This window comes from Girardinichthys multiradiatus, chromosome 15, assembly GCF_021462225.1.
Source record: "Girardinichthys multiradiatus isolate DD_20200921_A chromosome 15, DD_fGirMul_XY1, whole genome shotgun sequence".
Lineage (NCBI taxonomy): Eukaryota > Metazoa > Chordata > Actinopteri > Cyprinodontiformes > Goodeidae > Girardinichthys > Girardinichthys multiradiatus.
In genome coordinates, this window is record NC_061808.1 from 6664386 (window position 1) to 6684266 (window position 19881).

At 38.5% G+C, this 19881-nt stretch overlaps 1 protein-coding gene across 5 annotated transcripts in view; it reads right to left on the reverse strand.

Annotated features, from left to right (window-relative positions):
* Window positions 1–19881, reverse strand: part of tbc1d32 (TBC1 domain family, member 32) — a 111226-nt gene that overhangs the window by 32041 nt on the left and 59304 nt on the right. For 4 of the 5 annotated variants that reach the window (XM_047388059.1, XM_047388058.1, XM_047388060.1 and 1 more), the window contains exons 28-30: window positions 12069–12152; window positions 3660–3726; window positions 2002–2117 (exon numbers count right to left, since the gene is read on the reverse strand). In XM_047388059.1, the coding sequence (XP_047244015.1) occupies window positions 2002–2117; window positions 3660–3726; window positions 12069–12152 (267 nt within the window). Of the gene's footprint in view, window positions 1–2001; window positions 2118–3659; window positions 3727–4365; window positions 4552–12068; window positions 12153–19881 lie in introns of those variants that run through there. The other variant, XM_047388063.1, reaches the window with a different exon arrangement.

Consider the following 19881-nt stretch of genomic DNA (forward strand, 5'->3'; position numbering starts at 1 on the left):
AACCCCTGTATTTTCTCTACATTTACCAAGTTACTTTTTGTTTCCTTATTTCAACCTGCTTTTAAAATTCTTTGAGGTTGTTGAAATTTTAAAAACCTCTGCTTTGTTTTAATAGCCAGATGTATGATTATAAAACCACTGAGAACATAGTTAAAGTTAAACATGTATATAGAGGGTTTTTAAAGCAGTATACTCCTCCGTCAAGTCTGTATAATCTTTAGCTCAGATTTCAGCCTTTTATTTAGTATTTCCCACTTGTCAAGATTCTTTATCTCAATGTTTTCTTGTTCTTTTGTCCACCTGTAAAGGAGACTGGAAGAGAGATGTGTCTATCAATTGTCATTTGGGACAAAAGGAGCCTGAACTCCTCATGGAGACAGATGGAGAAAGATAAAGTGTTTTGTTTTGATCAGACAAAGACCGACATCATCTCATTAAAAAGAGGACAGCAACATCAGACTCTCGTATACTGTGCATGAGTTCTTGTTGTTTAATAGGGAATTTCAAGGTTAACATGGTTGAAGTATACAGTCATGTTAAAAGGAAAATGCACCTCTATCAGTTCTAGGATTTTGATGTATCCACATACGTTTTCTAAATCTAACTTCAAAAGTATAAAACAAAACCAACAGATTATTTTTTATGTAGTTGTGTGTGAAAAACTAAGTACTCCCTTGGTTATTCCAACAGTTTTAACCGGTGCTGCTAATTGACTGATCATGAGAAAGTCTGATTAAATCTATGAGAGCAGGAGTTTTCTCAGTTTGCCACTTCGGTGCATGCAGGTTAATAAAATGCCAAGACATCAATGATCTTAGAGAAGCAACTGTTGCTGGTCATCTGGGAAGGGTTAAAAGGCTATTTGCAAACTATTCTACGGAGAGAAATATCCACAAGTAGAAAAGGCAGCTACCAATCTTCCCAGGAGTGAACTTTCCAACAAATTCACCCCAACATCAGACTCTGGAATGCTTAGGGAAACTGGACAATTCATCCATCTCATACCCTACAATCTTAAAGTTAATGACAGAAATACTTGAAAAAGACTGAACAAGGATGGCCTGTTTGGAAGGGTTGAAGGTGAAAACCTCCTCAAGTATGGCAGGACAACTAAGGATAGTAAAGTTGCATCTGAAAGAACATGAAGACTTTAGGTCTTTTGTCCTTTTGACAGATGAAACCATAGTAGAGATATTTTCCCATTATGCAAAACGCCCACACACTTCTGACCAACCAACCAGCACAGTGGTGGAGGTGTGATGATTGAGGCTTTCCTCTTGCAGCCACAGAACCTGGGAACTGTGCAGTTATTGAGTCAATCATGAACTCCTCCCAGTACCTAATGGTTCAGGAGTCAAATGTGAGGCCAGGTGTCTCAAACTGAGTTATCAACAGTACAATGATGAACAAACACGGCAAGAAAATATAAAACAGAGTGGCCAAAAAATAAAAGGATCCTGTTGTTGTCAGTCAACCTGATTAAAAAGCTGTCTGCAAACCTTACAGAACTGAACCAAACTAGTTATCAATGGTGAGTAAAACCCAAACCCCTCAGGTGTGATGTGAGAGACTTATAAAATCAGATAGTAAGGGACTAATGGGAGTTGTTGCTGCTAAAAGTAGTTCTACAAGATCATGGATGTACTTAGCTTTTCCATTATGGCTTTATATTTGATAAATATTGACAATATGGAATATATTGTGTTTTTTGTACAATAAAGCCATAGAAATAATATAAAAATATATATCCTGTTAAAGACCAAATATTTCTACAATGTTCTCGTGCTTAAAAACCTACAAATGAAAGAGAGTGTTCTTTATTTTCTCCCTGATTATGTGGATAACATTTTAATCCTTTTCATTTTTGAAAACGTTTGAGGACATATAACATGTATGTTTTCAGGTCAGTCTTGATTGGTCCCGTACAGAAACCTAGACCAAATTATAACATTTGGTAATTTGTACACAAAAGCTTGCATTACAGACCATTTAAAAGGATACTAAGATCTGATGATGCGTTAATCCTTTGTGTTGACAGGAAGGCCTTTACGTGTTTCATTAGCAGCTCCAAGTCACTCATGGCATCTTCCTGTAGTATCTGGAGGTAGCAGCCATACCTGGGAAAGTAACAAAAACGTCACATAATTACCTCTATAGAAATCCTTTGGTGAATTGTTGCTCCACAACACCTAATATCCATCCACATTTTTATTTCCCCACCGTTTTCAAAGACTAAAAATCAAACTAAATTACTGTGAAAATCTTGAAAAGTTCTCAGAGCTTCTATTTTACTTCAGCCCCATTTATCCCTGATGACTACTCAAACCAAAGTCACACTGCAGAGCAGGAAATTTTCTTTCAAGCAGAGAAACAGCAACACTCAGGCCCAAAGCAAAAGCCCAGAAGGACTCCTTAAAACCACACCGAACAGGTCCAGCAGTGCAAATTTAACTTGCCAGTTCAGTGAAAGATGATAAATTTAGGGCCTAACACATTTTGTTATGTTCTGACACACTGAAAGACATTGTGTGGATTATAATAAAATATACACTTGGAGTTTTTCTAAACGGTCTCTAGGCTAAACACCTTCTTCAGAGATGTTGGTTACATTAAGAGGAGCTCAATCATCATATTATGTATTGAAAGTAATATTCTGAGAATTTTGCTACATACTTTAGTTCACTTATGTACATATTTAATTGTTTATCTGGGGGGAAAAAAACCATAGCTTGCTGAAGTGCGTTTAAATCTCCAACCTCTGACTAAATCCTCTACTTCTTGAGCAAGGCTCATTTCTCTTAGCCACTCTTCAAAATGTGAAAGAGAGGAACGATATGCCATTCAAGTACAGCAGATGTGTGTTGATCTTTACAAGTCAGGAAATGGCTACAAGAAAACAGCTGCTTCCAGATACCCATATCTAAGGTCAAACACTGGAAATGGGACAAAGGATGGAAGAAGACAGAGGAGATGGTACAGGAAGTAAAACATTTCTAACCACTGGCTAACCACCATGAACTGGAGTAAAGAGGATCCCCAAATGTTCATTACAAAAGAAACAAGAGAGGTTTTCAGATTAAAACCCACAGATTGAAAAAACAAAAAAGGACTTGATTAGATGCTGGTAGAAATTACCACCAACAACCAGCTGTTTAAATAAACAGAAATACAAATGTGTCTTAAATCTGATATTTACATTATCAGGTCTGTTTCCTCTAACAGCTCACACAGGAGATAAATGTCTTTTGCTTATTATTTACATAGATTATAGAAAACTAAAAATTTGTGAAACAACTGGAGAGTTCACACAGGAAGGTTCTGAAATGAACCTTTTCACAGCAAGAGTTTGGAGCATATTTGGCACGAGAAGTCATGTTGAGGCTGACAAAGGTACAGTTTCGCTGGCTGGCAGCAGCAGCACCAGGCCTAAAAAATATTTATGAGCCAAAGCAAGAGAAATAAATTAAATTTCAGTTACTGCAGTCTGGTTGTATTATATTTCATTAAAAAATAACACCCATTTATATAACTAAGTCTTCAATTATATTCTATTACATTCTTCCTTTAAGATGCAGAAAAAATACTAAAAATACAAAAAGACACTGCAGTTTTGTTTCCTCTCAAACCTCTATAATAATTAAACATCCAAATCCACATACCTGAAACACGTGTTGATTCCCAGCTGCTCCACAGATGACAACACAACATCCTTCACACCTTTCTCCACTGTTGTAACACAAAACAATTAAAAAGACATATGAGAGTCACACCGGGTAATGATTGTCCCCGTGAGGAAATAGGACAGGAAGATTTGGAAGGAAACACTTCCTCCTAACAGGGTCCATTTCAACCATGATGAATGTGGGGGAAACATGACAGCAAATCACGAACTGTTGCTTTTTAACGGTGCTGGAGAGTTGACAGAGTGTCTAAGCAGGTTTGTGCTTTGCCTTTTGAGGCAGTTGTTTGGCATTCAGCTGTGATGTTTGCGAGGTAGCGTAGTATCAAGGTGACTTGGCTAATTTCTCTAACAGTCATTCATGGGTAATTTCACAGCGGCATTTTGAAGTTTGTTTGCAGTGGCGTCACAGCCTTGATTTCAAAGCGGTGGCACTTTGAGGCAAAAAAATGAAATTACTCATTTTCACCACAGGAACCCTTTTTTATCACAGGATTTCTTTTTTCCAGGTAGAATAGTATCTGACAGGGAAACACAACAGGCACTTAAATTCCCTTCAGAGTCTGCATATAAAAATCTAAATGTTTAGTTTCTTGAGGTTCTTTTTAAGAGGCATAATCACGGAAACATATTAGATTTTGGAAATGCAAGTTTAATAGTCTGGAAACGTCAATAATCAGACAATAAATGACAGAAAAAAGGCATTTTATTTGACAAAATGTTGCAGCCACATCCATGTGTGCAAATGAATCTTCTCCCGCAGACAGTTTATAGTCATTTGATGATGAGAATTTAACAATTAATAGGGAAAAACAATCATCCAGACGACAGCAACAGAAGGGGAAACCTCACATCCAATTTATAGAGGAATACTGCAAAAAAAAAGTCAGGAAAAAGAAAAACGTTTGGTAGAATTTACATTATGAAAGTAATCATTCAGGAAGCACAGCATTAATCACAGGCTATCAAATCTTCTATTAATTTTGAGAACTTTGTTTTCTTCCTCAACCTTCCCTCCTCACATATTAACATCTCTGAAAACCTCGTACTGATGGCAGTTACTATCTAATGGAGATAAATCCTCTTGTCGTCTCTATTCCCTCTCTAATCTCCTCAGCATTGTGCCTCCAGAGTCTACTTTACAGTTTGCAATAACCGTAATAACAAATATTAAACTTTTGTTTAAAAGAGCCACTATAAAAGGTGTTGCAGGGAATGTATCTCTTATATTAGATGACTACCATTTCTACTTGTAACTGCAAAACCTATTAAGAGTAATATCAGCAACCTGCAGCTCCGTGCTGATTTAGTCCCCAGACTTTTTCTACAATTCAGATAAATTAAAAAAGTAATATTGAAAATAATGAATCCTGCAGAATTTAGGGGCTGGGACAAAGTACCCAGGCCATGAGCAAAATTAAGGAAAAGATATGTACGCATCATGCACAACAATACACCCCTAATGTGTGCAGCCTTAAAATTAATTTGAAACCAACCAAGCTGGAGGAAACTGCATATATTTTTCTCCAGATTGGTCTTCAGAACCAGCAGGAGCCTAAGCGCTGTCGGTCCTGGCTAAGAGGGGGGCTTTTATCTTCAGCCAGGTTTTTGTGTCCAAAGTCTTTCAAAGTTATCATCTATTTAGGCTTACAGGACACTTTATTAGATGTGTTTTAGACATTTTCTGTTTTGGTTGGTTTTCCACACCCTGAATACGGGTACAGCTCTGAAACGGACCCAGGATCCCTTACTTCTTGCTGATGATGAAGATTAACGTATTACTCATGTAAAGCGTTAAATGCTGTCCAGTTGTTCTGTAATGTTACGACCACCCATATTTACTGGCTTTCAGACATCATGTCATGTCTCAGCATTTGAAAGATCCACAGTGTCAAAACTAATGAGATCAGGGGTTCCTACTGTACATATCTGTACCTTTAACCTGGAGATAAGCCTGCTGCTCTTTCATTTGATTCATATTTACCTCTGAGACTGTCCCACTCAACAGAAAGTATCACCGCGGTAAACTTCAGATGGACATGGTCTGCAACAATACTCAGGCAGGCTGTGGTATTCAAACGATGCTTAGGCCCCAAAGTAAGAAAAGATCCCCCACACCATTATACCACCACAAGCAGCCCGGACTGTTGATAAAAGGCAGAGTGGATTTATGCTTTCTTGTTGTTCTGATCAAATTCTGACCCTAACACCTGAATGTCACACACCAAGGCTTTTTGGACCTTTCCTAAACTGTTAATGTCCAATTCAGTTAAACCTGTGCAATCTATTTACATTAATGAATCCTGTCTTCCTCTTTCACAACAACAATTTCTAAATAGACATTTACAAAAAACATACTTTTTATTTTCCAACAATTCTTTTTAAAATGTACTAATTAAGAGAAAGTGAACCCGAAGTCGAATTCCTTGTTTGTGTGCACAACCTGGAGTTGTCTTCTGCTGCTGTAGCCCATCTGCTTCTAGGTTTGATGTGTGTAAATACATTAATATAAAGCTTCTGGTGCTTTTCTATCATCTCAAACCAGTCTGTACATTCTTCTTGGTTAACAAACATGCATTTTCATCCTCAGAACTGCTTCCCACTGGATATATTCAGTTTTTTAGGCCATTCCGTGTTTGTGTATGGAAATCCCAGTAGATTACTGGTTTCTATAATAATCAGGCCAGACTGTCTGACACCAACAGCAATGCAATGCTTAAAGTCACTGAACTCCCCTTTGTCCCCTGTTTTGATGCTTGGGTTGAACACTCAAGCAAGTGATTGGCTGAAATGCTTTTTGTGTTAAAAACCAATAGAACAGATGTTCTGACAGTGGCCAGAGTTAACACAATATTGTCAAAAGTATTTGTCTGTCTACTTTTACATATACAGTACAGACCAAAGGTTTGGACACACCTTCTCATTCAAAGTTTTCTTTATTTTCATGACTATGAATATTGTAGCTTCACATTGAAGGCATCAAAACTATGAATTAACACATGTGGAACTATATACTGAACAAAAAAGTGTGAAACAACTGAAAATATGTCTTATATTCTAGGTTCTTCAAAGTAGCCACCTTTTTGCTTTGATTACTGCTCCGCACACTCTTGGCATTCTGTTGATGAGCTTCAAGATGTAGTCACCTGAAATGGTTTTCACTTCACAGGTGTGCCCTGTCAGGTTTAATAAGTGGGATTTCAAGCCTTATAAATGGGGTTGGATACAGCATACAGCTGATAGTCCTACTGAATAGACTGTTAGAATTTGTATTATGGCAAGAAAAAAGCAGCCCAGTAAAGAAAAACGAGTGGCCATCATTACTTTAAGAAATGAAGGTCAGTCAGTCCGAACAATTGGGAAAACTTTGAAAGTGTCCTCAAGTGCAGTCGCAAAAACCACCTCTGCTGCGGACGATAAGTTCATCCGAGTCACCAGCCTCAGAAATCGCAGGTTAACAGCAGTTCAGATTAGAGAACAGGTCAATGCCACACAGAGTTCTAGCAGCAGACACATCTCTAGAACAACTGTTAAGAGGAGACTGTGTGAATCAGGCCTTCATGGTAAAATAGCTGCTAGGAAACCACTGCTGAGGACAGGCAACAAGCAGAAGAGACTTGTTTGGGCTAAAGAACACAAGGAATGGACATTAGACCAGTGGAAATCTGTGCTATGGTCTGATGAGTCCAAGTTTGAGATCTGTGGTTCAAACCACCGTGTCTTTGTGCGGCGCAGAAGAGGTGAATGGATGGACTCTACATGCCTGGTTCCCACCGTGAAGCATGGAGGAGGAGGTGTGATGATGTGGGGGTGCTTTGCTGGTGACACTGTTGGGGATTTATTCAAAATTGAAGGCATACTGAACCAGAATCTTGCAGCGGCATGCTATTCCATCCGGTTTGCGTTTAGTTGGACCATCATTTATTTTTTCAACACGACAATGACCCCAAACACACCTCCAGACTGTGTAAGGGCTATTTGACCAAGAAGGAGAGTGATGGGGTGCTGCGCCAGATGACCTGGCCTCCACAGTCACCGGACCTGAACCCAATCGAGATGGTTTGGGGTGAGCTGGACCGCAGAGTGAAGGCAAAAGGGCCAACAAGTGCTAAGCATCTCTGGGAACTCCTTCAAGACTGTTGGAAAACCATTTCAGGTGACTACCTCTTGAAGCTCATCAACAGAATGCCAAGAGTGTGTGGAGCAGTAATCACAGCAAAAGGTGGCTACTTTGAAGAACCTAGAATATAAGACATATTTTCAGTTGTTTCACACTTTTTTGTTCAGTATATAATTCCACATGTGTTAATTCATAGTTTGGATGCCTTCAGTGTGAAGCTACAATATTCATAGTCATGAAAATAAAGAAAACTCTTTGAATGAGAAGGTGTGTCTAAACTTTTGGTCTGTACTGTATATGAACTTTGATGTCATTCCTGTTCTTAAGCTATAAGGTCCAATTAGTTGATGGACCCATCATTGCCAGCAATAGCAACTTTAACTATTCTGTAAACATCTTCCTCAAGGTTTAGGAGTGTGTTCATAGTTAGATGAGAAAACCAGAATTGCAGTCTCTGCTCTAATTCATCCCAAAGGTGTTCAAGAAGTTTGAGGTCAGGACTCAGTGCAGGCCAGTCAGGTTTCTCCACACCAAACTTTACAAACCTGCAGCCATGGAAGTGATTGCAACACCAGAATTCATGGATTTGCTGGTGTGACCCAATACTTTTGACTATATAGTGTATGTCTGCTATTTGATTCGTTACTTAAACCATCTATATTCAATCTTCAGACCATCCCTGTCAAAAGGAAGCAACTTTAATTGTTTCTCTAATTCTAATATCCACCATCCGACCCTGCCACGGGTTATATTTAATTTCCTACATAAGAGTTTCCTATGAGTCAGTAGCCAACTGAAGTAAATATAACTAAGACATAAGCATTTTTATTGGTATTAATTTATATAACTACCTATAACTACCCACTGTTGCCTTGCAGCAAGAAAGTCCCAGGTTCAAATCCTGTCCTGGGGTCTTAATGCATGGAGTTTCCATGTTCTCCCCATGCATGCGTGGGTTCTCTTTGGGAACTCCGGCTTCCTCCCATAGTCCAAAAACATGACGGTTAGGTTAACTGGTCTCCTTAAATTGCCTTTAGGGTTGTGTGTGTGTGTGTGGTTGTCTGTCCTGTGATGGACTGGCAAACATTACCGCTGGAGATAGGCACCAGCCTCTATGCGACCATGCTAGGATTCAACTACTGAGTGAAATTAACTGCAACCCAATGGTTAAGTAAATGGGTACAAAATATTCTGCTAATTGAAAGAAATGGATGTAAGTTGGAAGAAAACTGCCAATTGGCAAGGAGGCGAACTGACCAGAAGCCATTCAAATTGTAAAATCTCCACTCTGTCATTCAACCACTACTCCAAATAAAGATGAATTGGCTTGTCTATAAGAGGTGGTAGTTTTAACTGGTCATTTTCAAAAGAAAAGGTGAAATATATTTGTTAAAGTTTTTCAAACGCTGTTCAGGGTGCCTACATTTTTATGGATTTAGAATTGTTGTAGCATGGCACATAATGTTCCAGGAAAGTGACAACATTTCCAAGTTGAAGCTGACATTGGGATACTGCAGCATGCTTTTACTACATTTTAAATATATGTTAATTAGGACAAATAAGTATGCAATTAGTACTTTACCTTCAGGAAAAATTACAGTTTCCAACATTTTCTGGGTATTCACTAATTAGCTTCGTATCTTTCTGTCTACTATCAGTCTGATAAGCTTGTTTAGCCCCCTGGGTATGAAACAAGCCAACCTGCTGACACAGTTCGCTTGTTAGATTTGTAAAACATAACATATTTTGACCTGGGGCAGGAAGCTACTCTGAAAGTGTGAAAAGATTTTTTCCATGTCTGTAAATCCAGAGGGACAGCTCACAACATTCTGATCACACTGAAGAAGCTGTCATGGCTTTTTGGTTACAGAAAGGAGCACTAACACAATTCCTAGCCTAATCCATCTTTCAGGAGCGGCATTCCTCTCGTGTTAATGCAGGGGATTTATTTAAAGTAGAGGAAAATCTTCTGACCCAAGTTTACCATTAAAACCCCTGTTACAATATACAGTGCCTTGCAAAAGTATTTCTACCACTCTCGTATTTCCAGATTTTGTCTTGCTACAACAAACTGTGGTGTGTTTTAACGTGATTTCATGTAACACACCAACACAAATTAGCACAGTTATAAAGGGGAAAGAAAATGATAGATGGTTTTCAAAGAATGTATTTAAAAGTGTGGTGTGCATATGTATTCAGACCCCTTTAGTCTGATTTCCTAAAGGTTCAGCACAACCAGCTGCCTTCAGAAGTCAGTGAATTGGTAAATAGAGACCACTTGTGTCCAATTTATTCTCAGCATAAATTATTAAGGCCTTAGAGGTTTGCTGGAGAACATTAGAGAACAAATAGCACCATGAAGACCAAGAAACAGCAGACATGCTAAACAATATTGCAGGCAGCATAATGTTTGTGGCAGCTTCTCCAGACCCTTTCACATCTGTCCCATGAGCTCAGAGTGAAATTGCTCTCATCTGTGAAAAGAACAAGGCACCTGTGTTGAACCTGCTGGTGTTCTGTGGCAAATGCCAGTCGAGCTCCACGGTGCAGGGCAGTGAGCACAAGGTCTACTAGAAGATATTGGCCCCTCAGGTGACCCTCATGAAGTTTGTTTCTAATGGTTTGGTCAGAGACATTTATGCTAGTGGCCTATTGCAAGTCACTTTATAGGGCTCTGGCAGGACTCATCCTTTCCTTCTTGTACAAAGGAGCAGGTACCGGTCCTGCTGATGGGTTAAGGACCTCTGACGGCCCTGTCCAGCTCTCATGGAGTAACTGCCAGCTTCCCTGAATCTCTTCCATGCTCTTGAGACTGTGCTGGGAGACACAGCAAACCTTCGGACAATGGCACATTTTGATGTGCCATCCTGGTGGAGTTGGGCTGGCTGTGCAACCTCTGTAGGGTCCAGGTATCGCCTCAGAAGACCAGTGGTGACACTGACCCTGGTCAAATGCAGAACTACTGATAAGCAGTCAATAAAATGAGGAGGGATAAATGTCTGTGACCTTCACCTGCAGAACCATTTCTGTTTTTGAGGTTGTCTCATTATTGCCCCTTTAATGGACCTGTTGTTGATTTGATTAACACCAAAACCGCTGATACTGATTAACAACCCCCTCTAATACTTAACTGACCGGATCAATATTCCAGACGTTTAACTTACTTGGTGTTGTACTCTGATTAGAAAGTATTCCTTTAACTGTTTTTGAGCTGTGTATTATTCATGCACTTCACATATCTGGCCATTATGGATAAGTGGCAAGATGAAAAACATTTATAAATAAAAAATCAAAAGAAGTCCTGTTTAAAGTTTGCCACAAGCCATGTATGGGACACACTCAATAGTAAAAACAAGGTGATCTGCTCAGATGAGCCAAAAATTTAACCTACTGACAAATATGCAAAACCATGTGTGTGGCAGAAAACCTGTATCCAAGAATATCTGTTACAGACTGCAAAAGACTTGAGACTGGGGTGGAGGTTAATCTTCCATCTGCAAACATACAGCCTGAGATACAATGGAGTGATTTGGATCAAGGGATATCCATGTTTAGGAGTTCAGAACCGAGTTGAAGCTTGCAGACTCACCATGGGACTTGATTTATCTTGACTTTGGTTTTGACTTAAGACTTTGAAGGAAAAAATGTAAGTGTTAATTGTGACCTGCGAAATAATGACTTTGTTAAAGTCAAGACATACATTTAATTGATATTCTTTGGAATGCCTCAGACATTTAAATTCACAGATGCCCTCCATCCAGTCTGACCTAGCTTGAGCCATTTTGCAAAGGACGATGGAAAAAAATTCAGTCCAAAGATTTGGAAAACCGGAAGAGACGTACACTAAAAATATGTTTCTACAAAATATGGACTTAGGGAGGCTGAATACAAATGCATGCCACACCTTTTAGATTTGTATTTGCAAAATATATAAAAGAAAGTTTTTCCATTTTGCTTCCACTTCACAATCATATACTACTTTGTGTTGGTCCATCACATAAAATCCCACTAAACGCAGAGCCTGAAGCTAATAATAGTGGCAGGCAAAAGGTACCAATACATACATATAATGCATCGTTGGTATATTTTATTAGAATGTTCCAAAATGTGGATATCTTAATGTAAATTTTGAAATCTTTAAGGTAACAGAGCAAATTAGGCAAATACTTTTACTTTATTTCTTACATTACTGGTTGCACCAAGTGCCGTTTATTAATTTTCTTCTGACAACGTTGTCAAGAGAAAATAATTAGTGTGTTCCTCACTGACCTTTGTACTCAGCCGGAGAGAAGAAGCATTCTGAGGCGGAGTTGGATAAATGGGCCACAACGTTCTCCAGAAGGTCAGCCAGCACTGTAGAGAAAAATCCCATTCATAAATAATCATACAAACAATGATAGCTATGATAAATATCAGATTAGAAGATGTATTATTCAGACTGAAATATATTTCTTTAAGCTATGAAGAAACATGTTTTGTGTTATTAAAAGCAGTTCTCTGTGTAAGGCACACAGTGACTTCAGCTTTTAATATTAATTTGGCATTTAGACAATAAAAACAAAGCATTTTGGGGATATGTACAGCTTACAAATGAAGCTGGAAATTAGGGCTCATCTGCAAAAACACATGTTCATCTATGTGCTCAGTCAGCTTTGCAGGCATCCACTCATCAATTTGTGGCTTCAGTGACCCCAACTGTCCCTGAATAAACCCGCTGTCTACATCACTGTTGGAGTCATATATCACAGAGCTGTGTGACAAAGCCACCCACGGTTACTGAGGATCTAACAAGGAAAATGAGATGGGAAGACATGCTGATGGGGCTTACAGAGAAAACAAAGCAAGTACAACAAGCCTCTCACAAAAGAGGTCACGAAGAACAGCCAAGTTGGTGCCTAACATTAAATATGAGATGCCCCCCCTTTGATGCAGTTCTCCAACAGTGAGCTTTGGAAATTTTCTTTTTTACCTCTCTTATCCTTTTTACAATGTTAGTAAGTTAACCTTGGGTCCTCATGCTGCCTTGTTTAACTTTTTAAATATTGCACTGACTACATATGGGCAAGTTAGGGTGAGAAGCTATTTTCTTGCAGACATGTATTAATGCACATCTGCCTTACTAAAATAGCATGTATTCTTGTATTTCTTATTTTCAATCAACAGAATATTTTCCCTATAGTCTTTGAGATCATCGAGATGTTTTCTGACAATGTGAGATCAGCCTTTGTGTTTTTTTTTTTGGTCAGTATTGGTTTTTACCTAGGAAACCTTTCATTGATGCCATTTTGGCCCAGTTTCTTTCTTATTGTTGAATCATGAACTCTGGCCTTAACTTAGGGAAGGGACTGTGGAGCTGCAGATGTTGTTCTAGGTTCTTTTGCTACCTCTTGGATGAGTTGCCAATGAGCTCTTGGAGTAATTTTAGTAGACTGGCTGCTACTGGGAAGGTTCTCTATGTTTTCACCATTGATGAATAATGGCTCATCATTTTTCACTGGAGTCCCCAAAGCCTTAAAAATCTCTTTCACCCATTCTAGAGGTTAATCAGTTTGCTTCTCATGTGTTCTTGGATTGCTTTAGATCGGGGCATGATGTGTAGCTCTTCATGACCCTTTAGCCTACTTCATGCTAGACTGGGGGTGTAACCGTACACTTATTGCTACCGAAAATAACGGGTACAGCTCTGTCGGTTCGATATGCAACTGTACCGAAAGATTACACCGTTGTTTTATATCTGAACACATGCAGAATGTTAATGTGTGGAACTAAGTCGAAATGCAGCGTTCTGTAGGGCAACTTTAAAAAGTGACACCAAAACTAAACAAGGAGGATTCCCAGCTAACACTAAACTCTGCTATTTGGGAACATAAAGGTTTCTCATGCAGCTAGAGTGGAAAAAGGAAGGTGGACCGAACCAAAGCTTTATGTCAGCGTACACATCTTTCAACAGCAATAAGGTATGTAGCTGCTCTGTACTAAACTGAATTACTCACCTGAAACAAAATCAAGTTAAATTTAAGCATCACACAGATCCTGGGGAAAAATCAGCTGATGTTCAAATGGCTACCAGTAGCATCCAATCTGCCTAAACTCAGTACATCTTATAAATGACAGAAATCCCTGCTGATGAGGGGATTTTCCCCAATAGCTGCACAGCTGCATATGCTGCATTCAGGTACAGCTGGGACTCTAGGCTGTACAAATATCAAAACACCTTCAAAGGGATTTAAGCATGTTTTATTCTTAAATATTTATTATTTTAAAAAATGCTAAACATTAACATTAATCTTTAAGTGGTTACATTGTATAAATCTATTGATCCAGGCATTACTTTATTCACTGAAAAAAAATCCAACCAAATCTTCAGTCAGCTCTGTCCTTTCCACTTTAAATTTTAAAACATAGTAAAATTAAATTAATGTCACAAATTGAAAAATATTCTTTTTAATGCTGACCAAAGTAAAAAATATATTTTTTTATTTATTGTTCTTGATTGAATCGTACTGAATACATAACGAACCGTGATTTGTTTGTAACGTTACATCCATATGTTTGATAGGTTCTTTTTAAGTGATTTAATGACTCTGTTTGGTGTGGCAGTAATCAAGCATGTCTTTCATGATTAATATAATTTGGCAACTGTATATTTGGGATAACTCAGGTTATCTTTGCCTGCTATTATAATTAGTTTGATTATCTAAAACATTTAAATGTAACAAAAAAAGCAAAAACTGTCAAAATTTGTAAGGTTTAATAGTTTAACAGCAATGCACATAAATGTTTTGATATTTATGTTTGTGATTGATAGATCAGGCTGAGAATCACCATGAAGAAGAGAATGAATGTATAATTGTTTTAATCTTCCACCTGGTAACGGTTGCAGATGGACCTTTATTCTGACACCGCTAAATATACATATTGAGTGAATCGCAGGATATTTTGTAAACACAGAAGAGCATAATTATGATCATTTCCCCCGCTGTCAGTTCAGAAGACAGGGGTTGTTGATCATAACCGCTAGCAGAATCCCGTCAGTGATTCCGAGCATGACTAAATGCATCTTATTGATATGCTGTTGCAGGAGACCAATTAAGAAATCAATAAGCTGACAAAAGAGAGGGCTACCGAACATGAAACAGCTCAGTTTTGATGAAGAGCTGCTATACTGACTCATTTCTGTCTTCCAGCTGAAAAAAAAAACAGGAAAAAATAGATTTTTTAAAAATAAGTATATCATTTCGGATATTTAGCTGATGTGGAAGTCAACCCTTAAATGTAACAATTTCCTTTTATTGAGCTTTTCTTAAAAAGAAAAACCCAGAATTTCTGTGGGTTTTGACATGTCAAAACAAAACATCATCTCTGTAGCTGAGGGAACCTTAAAAGATAATAAATCCTGATCATCATTTTCTTTCCTTTGAAAAGCCTCAAATGAGCCCCACAGAGCAGAGTGGATGATTTTGTAAGCAATTTCCTCAGTTTACTGATGAAAGGGAGTAATCAGGTTCTCAGCAATGCTGCATTTGAATGTATTTTTGTCTTTCGTCAATCACGACTATGAGAAAAGTAAGCGTAGGAGCAATTTAAAAAGCACCAATCAATGACAGAGATGATGAGTTATTGAAGACGAACGTGGGGTTCAGATTTCTGTAATCTTTGTGGGTAGAGGGTGCAGCACAAATGCACTAAAATAAAAGACATCTGCAGTTCACATGTAAGACAGGCACTGTGATTCAGTGCATTTAGGATGATAAGGATTCTTGTATATGCTTCAAATATTTACAAGTCCCATAGGAAGATGATAACATGAAACTGACTTATTCAGCTGTATTTTATAAATGTTTTCGGCTTTTTTAAGATGTGAAGAGGGATTCATTCTTCTGAATTTCTTATACAAAATAAGAGCATATGAGTGCTCATTGTTTTTATCAAACTACTTGTCACTTCTAATGCTGGACTGATAAGTGACATGGTTAAATTTCATAGAGAAAATAGTTCCCAAATAGTATAAAACTCTTGAGTTTTTATTTATTTTTTAGTGCTTTGACTAAAACCAACCAAATGAGAATTAACTTTATTATGCGTGAGAAAATAAGCTTATTCTAAAATACAGTAATATTGCTCATTAGTAGATAGAAGTTGGATGCTACTGTGCAAAAAGGTAAATGCAGCAACACTTTTTAGTTTGCATATTAAGGTACATTTTCAATTCAGGAACCTTTTCCAGGGACCACATTAGCTTTAAATGGCCATTTTTTACTCTAGTAAACCGGCCTAGTAGGGAGGTAGCACCACCCTGAGCTTTCAGGATGGTGCTACGTCACTACTAGGCTTGCTTTGGGTTTCAGGATGGTGCTTTGCGGAGGGACTCTGCTAAGCATTTTAGATTGGAAGAATATTTCTGGCATAAAGTTTTAGTCCTCTGAGTCTAAACTCCTAATGTCCATATTTTCTCTTAACTTTAATCTGTGAGGAAAAGGAAAAAAAAAAAAAACATTTATTGTTTTAACAACAGCTTAAATGTTTTACAGTGATTTTGTTCTGAGGAGCAGATAAAAATAACCAACCTCCCTTCAAGGAATGTAAATGAGTTTAATAAAAAGAAAGAAATAAAGCATGCTACTGTATGCTACTGTACTGAAACACACATGCAGGAACCTTTGCACAAGCTCAGTTTATTAAACATCTGTCAGTATTTTATTACCACATGTTTCCTCAGAGTTTGGAGGGATTTGGAGGGATTTGTACTTTGTTTCAGAGTACAACATAAAAACAATTATTGGGGCCTGCCATAGCAATGCATAGGAGAGCATGGCAGGCACCTATTACTATTCACCTGGTCAAAACCTATCTCCGTTAATGCGGCCCGAACCGCAGCGCGCACCCCCACAATATATACATCAAAACGTCCGGCTCGGTCCCGGCAGGTGTGCTATTACTTTTATTGGCGTTTCGAGTTACCGTGGAGACGTAATTAACGAAAAACCACCCCCCCAAAATCCCCATAGGAATGAATGGAGTCAGGGGCGAAAGAATCCTCAAAATTCACTGTTTTTGAGGCTCTGCTGTATCGCCATACTTTCGCCTAGAAACACTGTTTGACTTTCAGTTTGTAGAAAAATCCGCCGGCTTTTCGGAAGTGAAAACGGTTTGTTGATAACTGCTACGGTTTCTCTAAAATTAGACTCCAAGCAACACAAAGTTTGCAAGAAAATCACACTCTGGAGATGGCAGTTTAACTAGAGTGTACAAAGGGGATTTTTTCAGGAAAAAATTATTTTTAACTGGCACTCACGGCCACAGATTTCGCTCTAAAGTCACAATTTTCAGTCAGTTTGTAGGGCCGGGCCTCTGCTTTCACACAATAACTTCAACATTGTTCTAGGTCTCATAGTTTTCTGTCAAAACCCCCTCGATCGCCAAGAGTCAGCAGATTTCTGTAGGCCTTCTCCCATGTATTTTCAATGACAGTTTGACCAGTAATCCATGAGTGACACCATGTCTTTCCATCCTCCTATTTTATACTGTAAATGACATAGAGCTATGAAAATCTCCATGATTGGGGACGAGGGATGGCTTTCGCCCACAGTTTAACAATTATTCAAATACCATGTATGGTTTCCGAGATATTAGACTTTGTTCGGGAGCATGTTCAGGCGTTTTTGTCTTTTTCGCCATTTTCCCTCTCTTTTCACCCAGTGTTGTGTCTTTATTATTATATTTTCACTAATAAAGGATGAATATTAACGTTCCCCTGTCCGTTCTGATAAAAACGGTCCAAGAATGACATCGATCGCCCCTACGGTTTCAGAGTTATGGCCAGGAGCATGCGCCTCCATGTTATAAAGCCTAGACCAGGGGAGACACAGAGTGAGGTGCTGCGTCAGTGAGAAACAGCAGGTGTCACGTTACACTGACGCTCTTTGCTGATTGGCTGATTCATTCCTCACTGTTCTATTTATAGCTCTGTGTATCTCCTGCTGTAAATGTCTGGATGTGATTCTGTCTTTCTTTCTGCCTCTCTGTGTCTCACACTGGGACACACACCCACACACACAGACACACACACCCACACACACACACACACACACACACACACACACAGACACACACACACCCACACACACACACACACACACACAGACACACACACACCCACACACACACACACACAGACACACACATGCATGGATTACTATCCTTCTGAGGACTTTGCATTGACTTTCATTGATATTCATTCATTTCTATGGCTTAAACATGACCCGACCCCTAACCCTTTGTCCATCTTCATAGGAGGCAACGACATGGCGGCCATTTTGTGCATGTACTGCTGTTTCAACATCCAGACAACAGTGATTAACCCTAAAGGTCAATTTCTTTCATCAACCCTCCATGCTTACTAATGATTATTTAAAGCTTATAATAACATACACAATGGTTTTAGAATAGCAAGCATGTTCTATATAACTAATAGAAATAACCCAGACCTGAAAGGACAACCATGCTTGATTTTCAAAATAAGACAAAACATTCTCTACAAAATAAAAGCCTTTAAACAATAGATGATTGCAGGAGTGGGCTTCACACTACTGTTGGAGCTCCCCCAGTGATGGGAATGGGACTATGCTGGTCCTTTGAAACAGCCTTATTGAAACTTCCAAAATAAAAGCCCACACCTTCCACAGTTACTATGGATTTTGTGAGCTGACAAGTGCATAGAAAATGATTTTTAAATTGCAAGCGGGTTCTATTTAACTAATGGAACTAACCCAGACCTGAATGTACAACCATGCTGGACTTTCAAAATAAGACAAAACATGCTCTACAAAATAAAAGCCTTTGCATTTTAAACAATAGATCATTTCAGGAATGGGCTTCACACTAATGTTGGAGCTCACGCAGTGTTGGCCTCTTAAAATAAGGCTTACTGAAAATTTCAAAATAAAAGCCTCAGTCTTCCAGAGTTACTAGTAATATTTTAAGCTGATAATAGCATAGAAAATAGTATAGACAATGAATTTCAATAAAAATAGCAAGCTCCGGTCCCAGAAGCACGCACCAAGAGGCAGGCCCCGTCTAAATTTCTTCCGAAATTTTCTAGTCTGAAGCTGCTGCTCGTGGCTGTAAAAAAGCACATTGTAATTCCTTCTGAAGCTCATGTTTATTTCTCCTTTGACACAAATTAAGTGATGGCGGGTATTGACATTGCTGAAAATTAGTAGTTGCAATTTTTTTCAAAACATCACAAGGTCACAAACAGAAATATTTCAATTTAAAATGATGGAAATCCAAAATAATATATCATAGCAATAAATAAAAATGTATTAACTTAAATGTATTAATCAAAATCTAAATTCAGGTTTAGATATGATTTATCCAACTCAGTAAATGTAAACTTTTCAGTGAGCAACAATAACTTGCTGTGGGCATCCACAACAAGTCAAACGATGACTATGCCATTACGTGAGCCTCAGTTCTGCTACTGTGCAGCATAGATCTAAAATAAGATGATTGGGTCATTATTTAGCCTTTGCAGAATATGGTGTTCTAAGCTGGTTATTAAGGATCTGTTGTGTTTGAGCAGGGACCAGAGTTGGCAATCACAGTTTTAAGACTTGATGCAGCTTGTTCATGTTTTACCTTTAAAGTCTGATGCTACAGCATCAATTATTTAAAACATAAGTTACAGAACAGTTTTATTTAATCTTTCTAATTAACCGTCATCACCAGAGGCAGCCAAGCTGGTCAGGGATCTCAAACTCAATTTATCTGGGGACCGCTTTAGGCAGAGTCTGGGTGAGGCTGGGCTGCATTAGGTATTCCACAAAAAAAAAACAAAAAAACAATGAATTATTTCCTGAACATAAGTGGAACACTGAAGAACATGAACAGTTCTTCTGAACATGGCTTCTCTTGCCTACTCCTTGCTGCCAGAGACCTGGCTAGAAAAGCCAAGTCCATGAGCCATCTGGGATCACTTAGCACAGGAACAGCCAACCCATCCTTTCACTTCTGCTCTCAACTCAAAAAATCTCTTTAAGACATTTCCCCTGCTGAGCCAACGTACCTAGGTTAAGTAGAG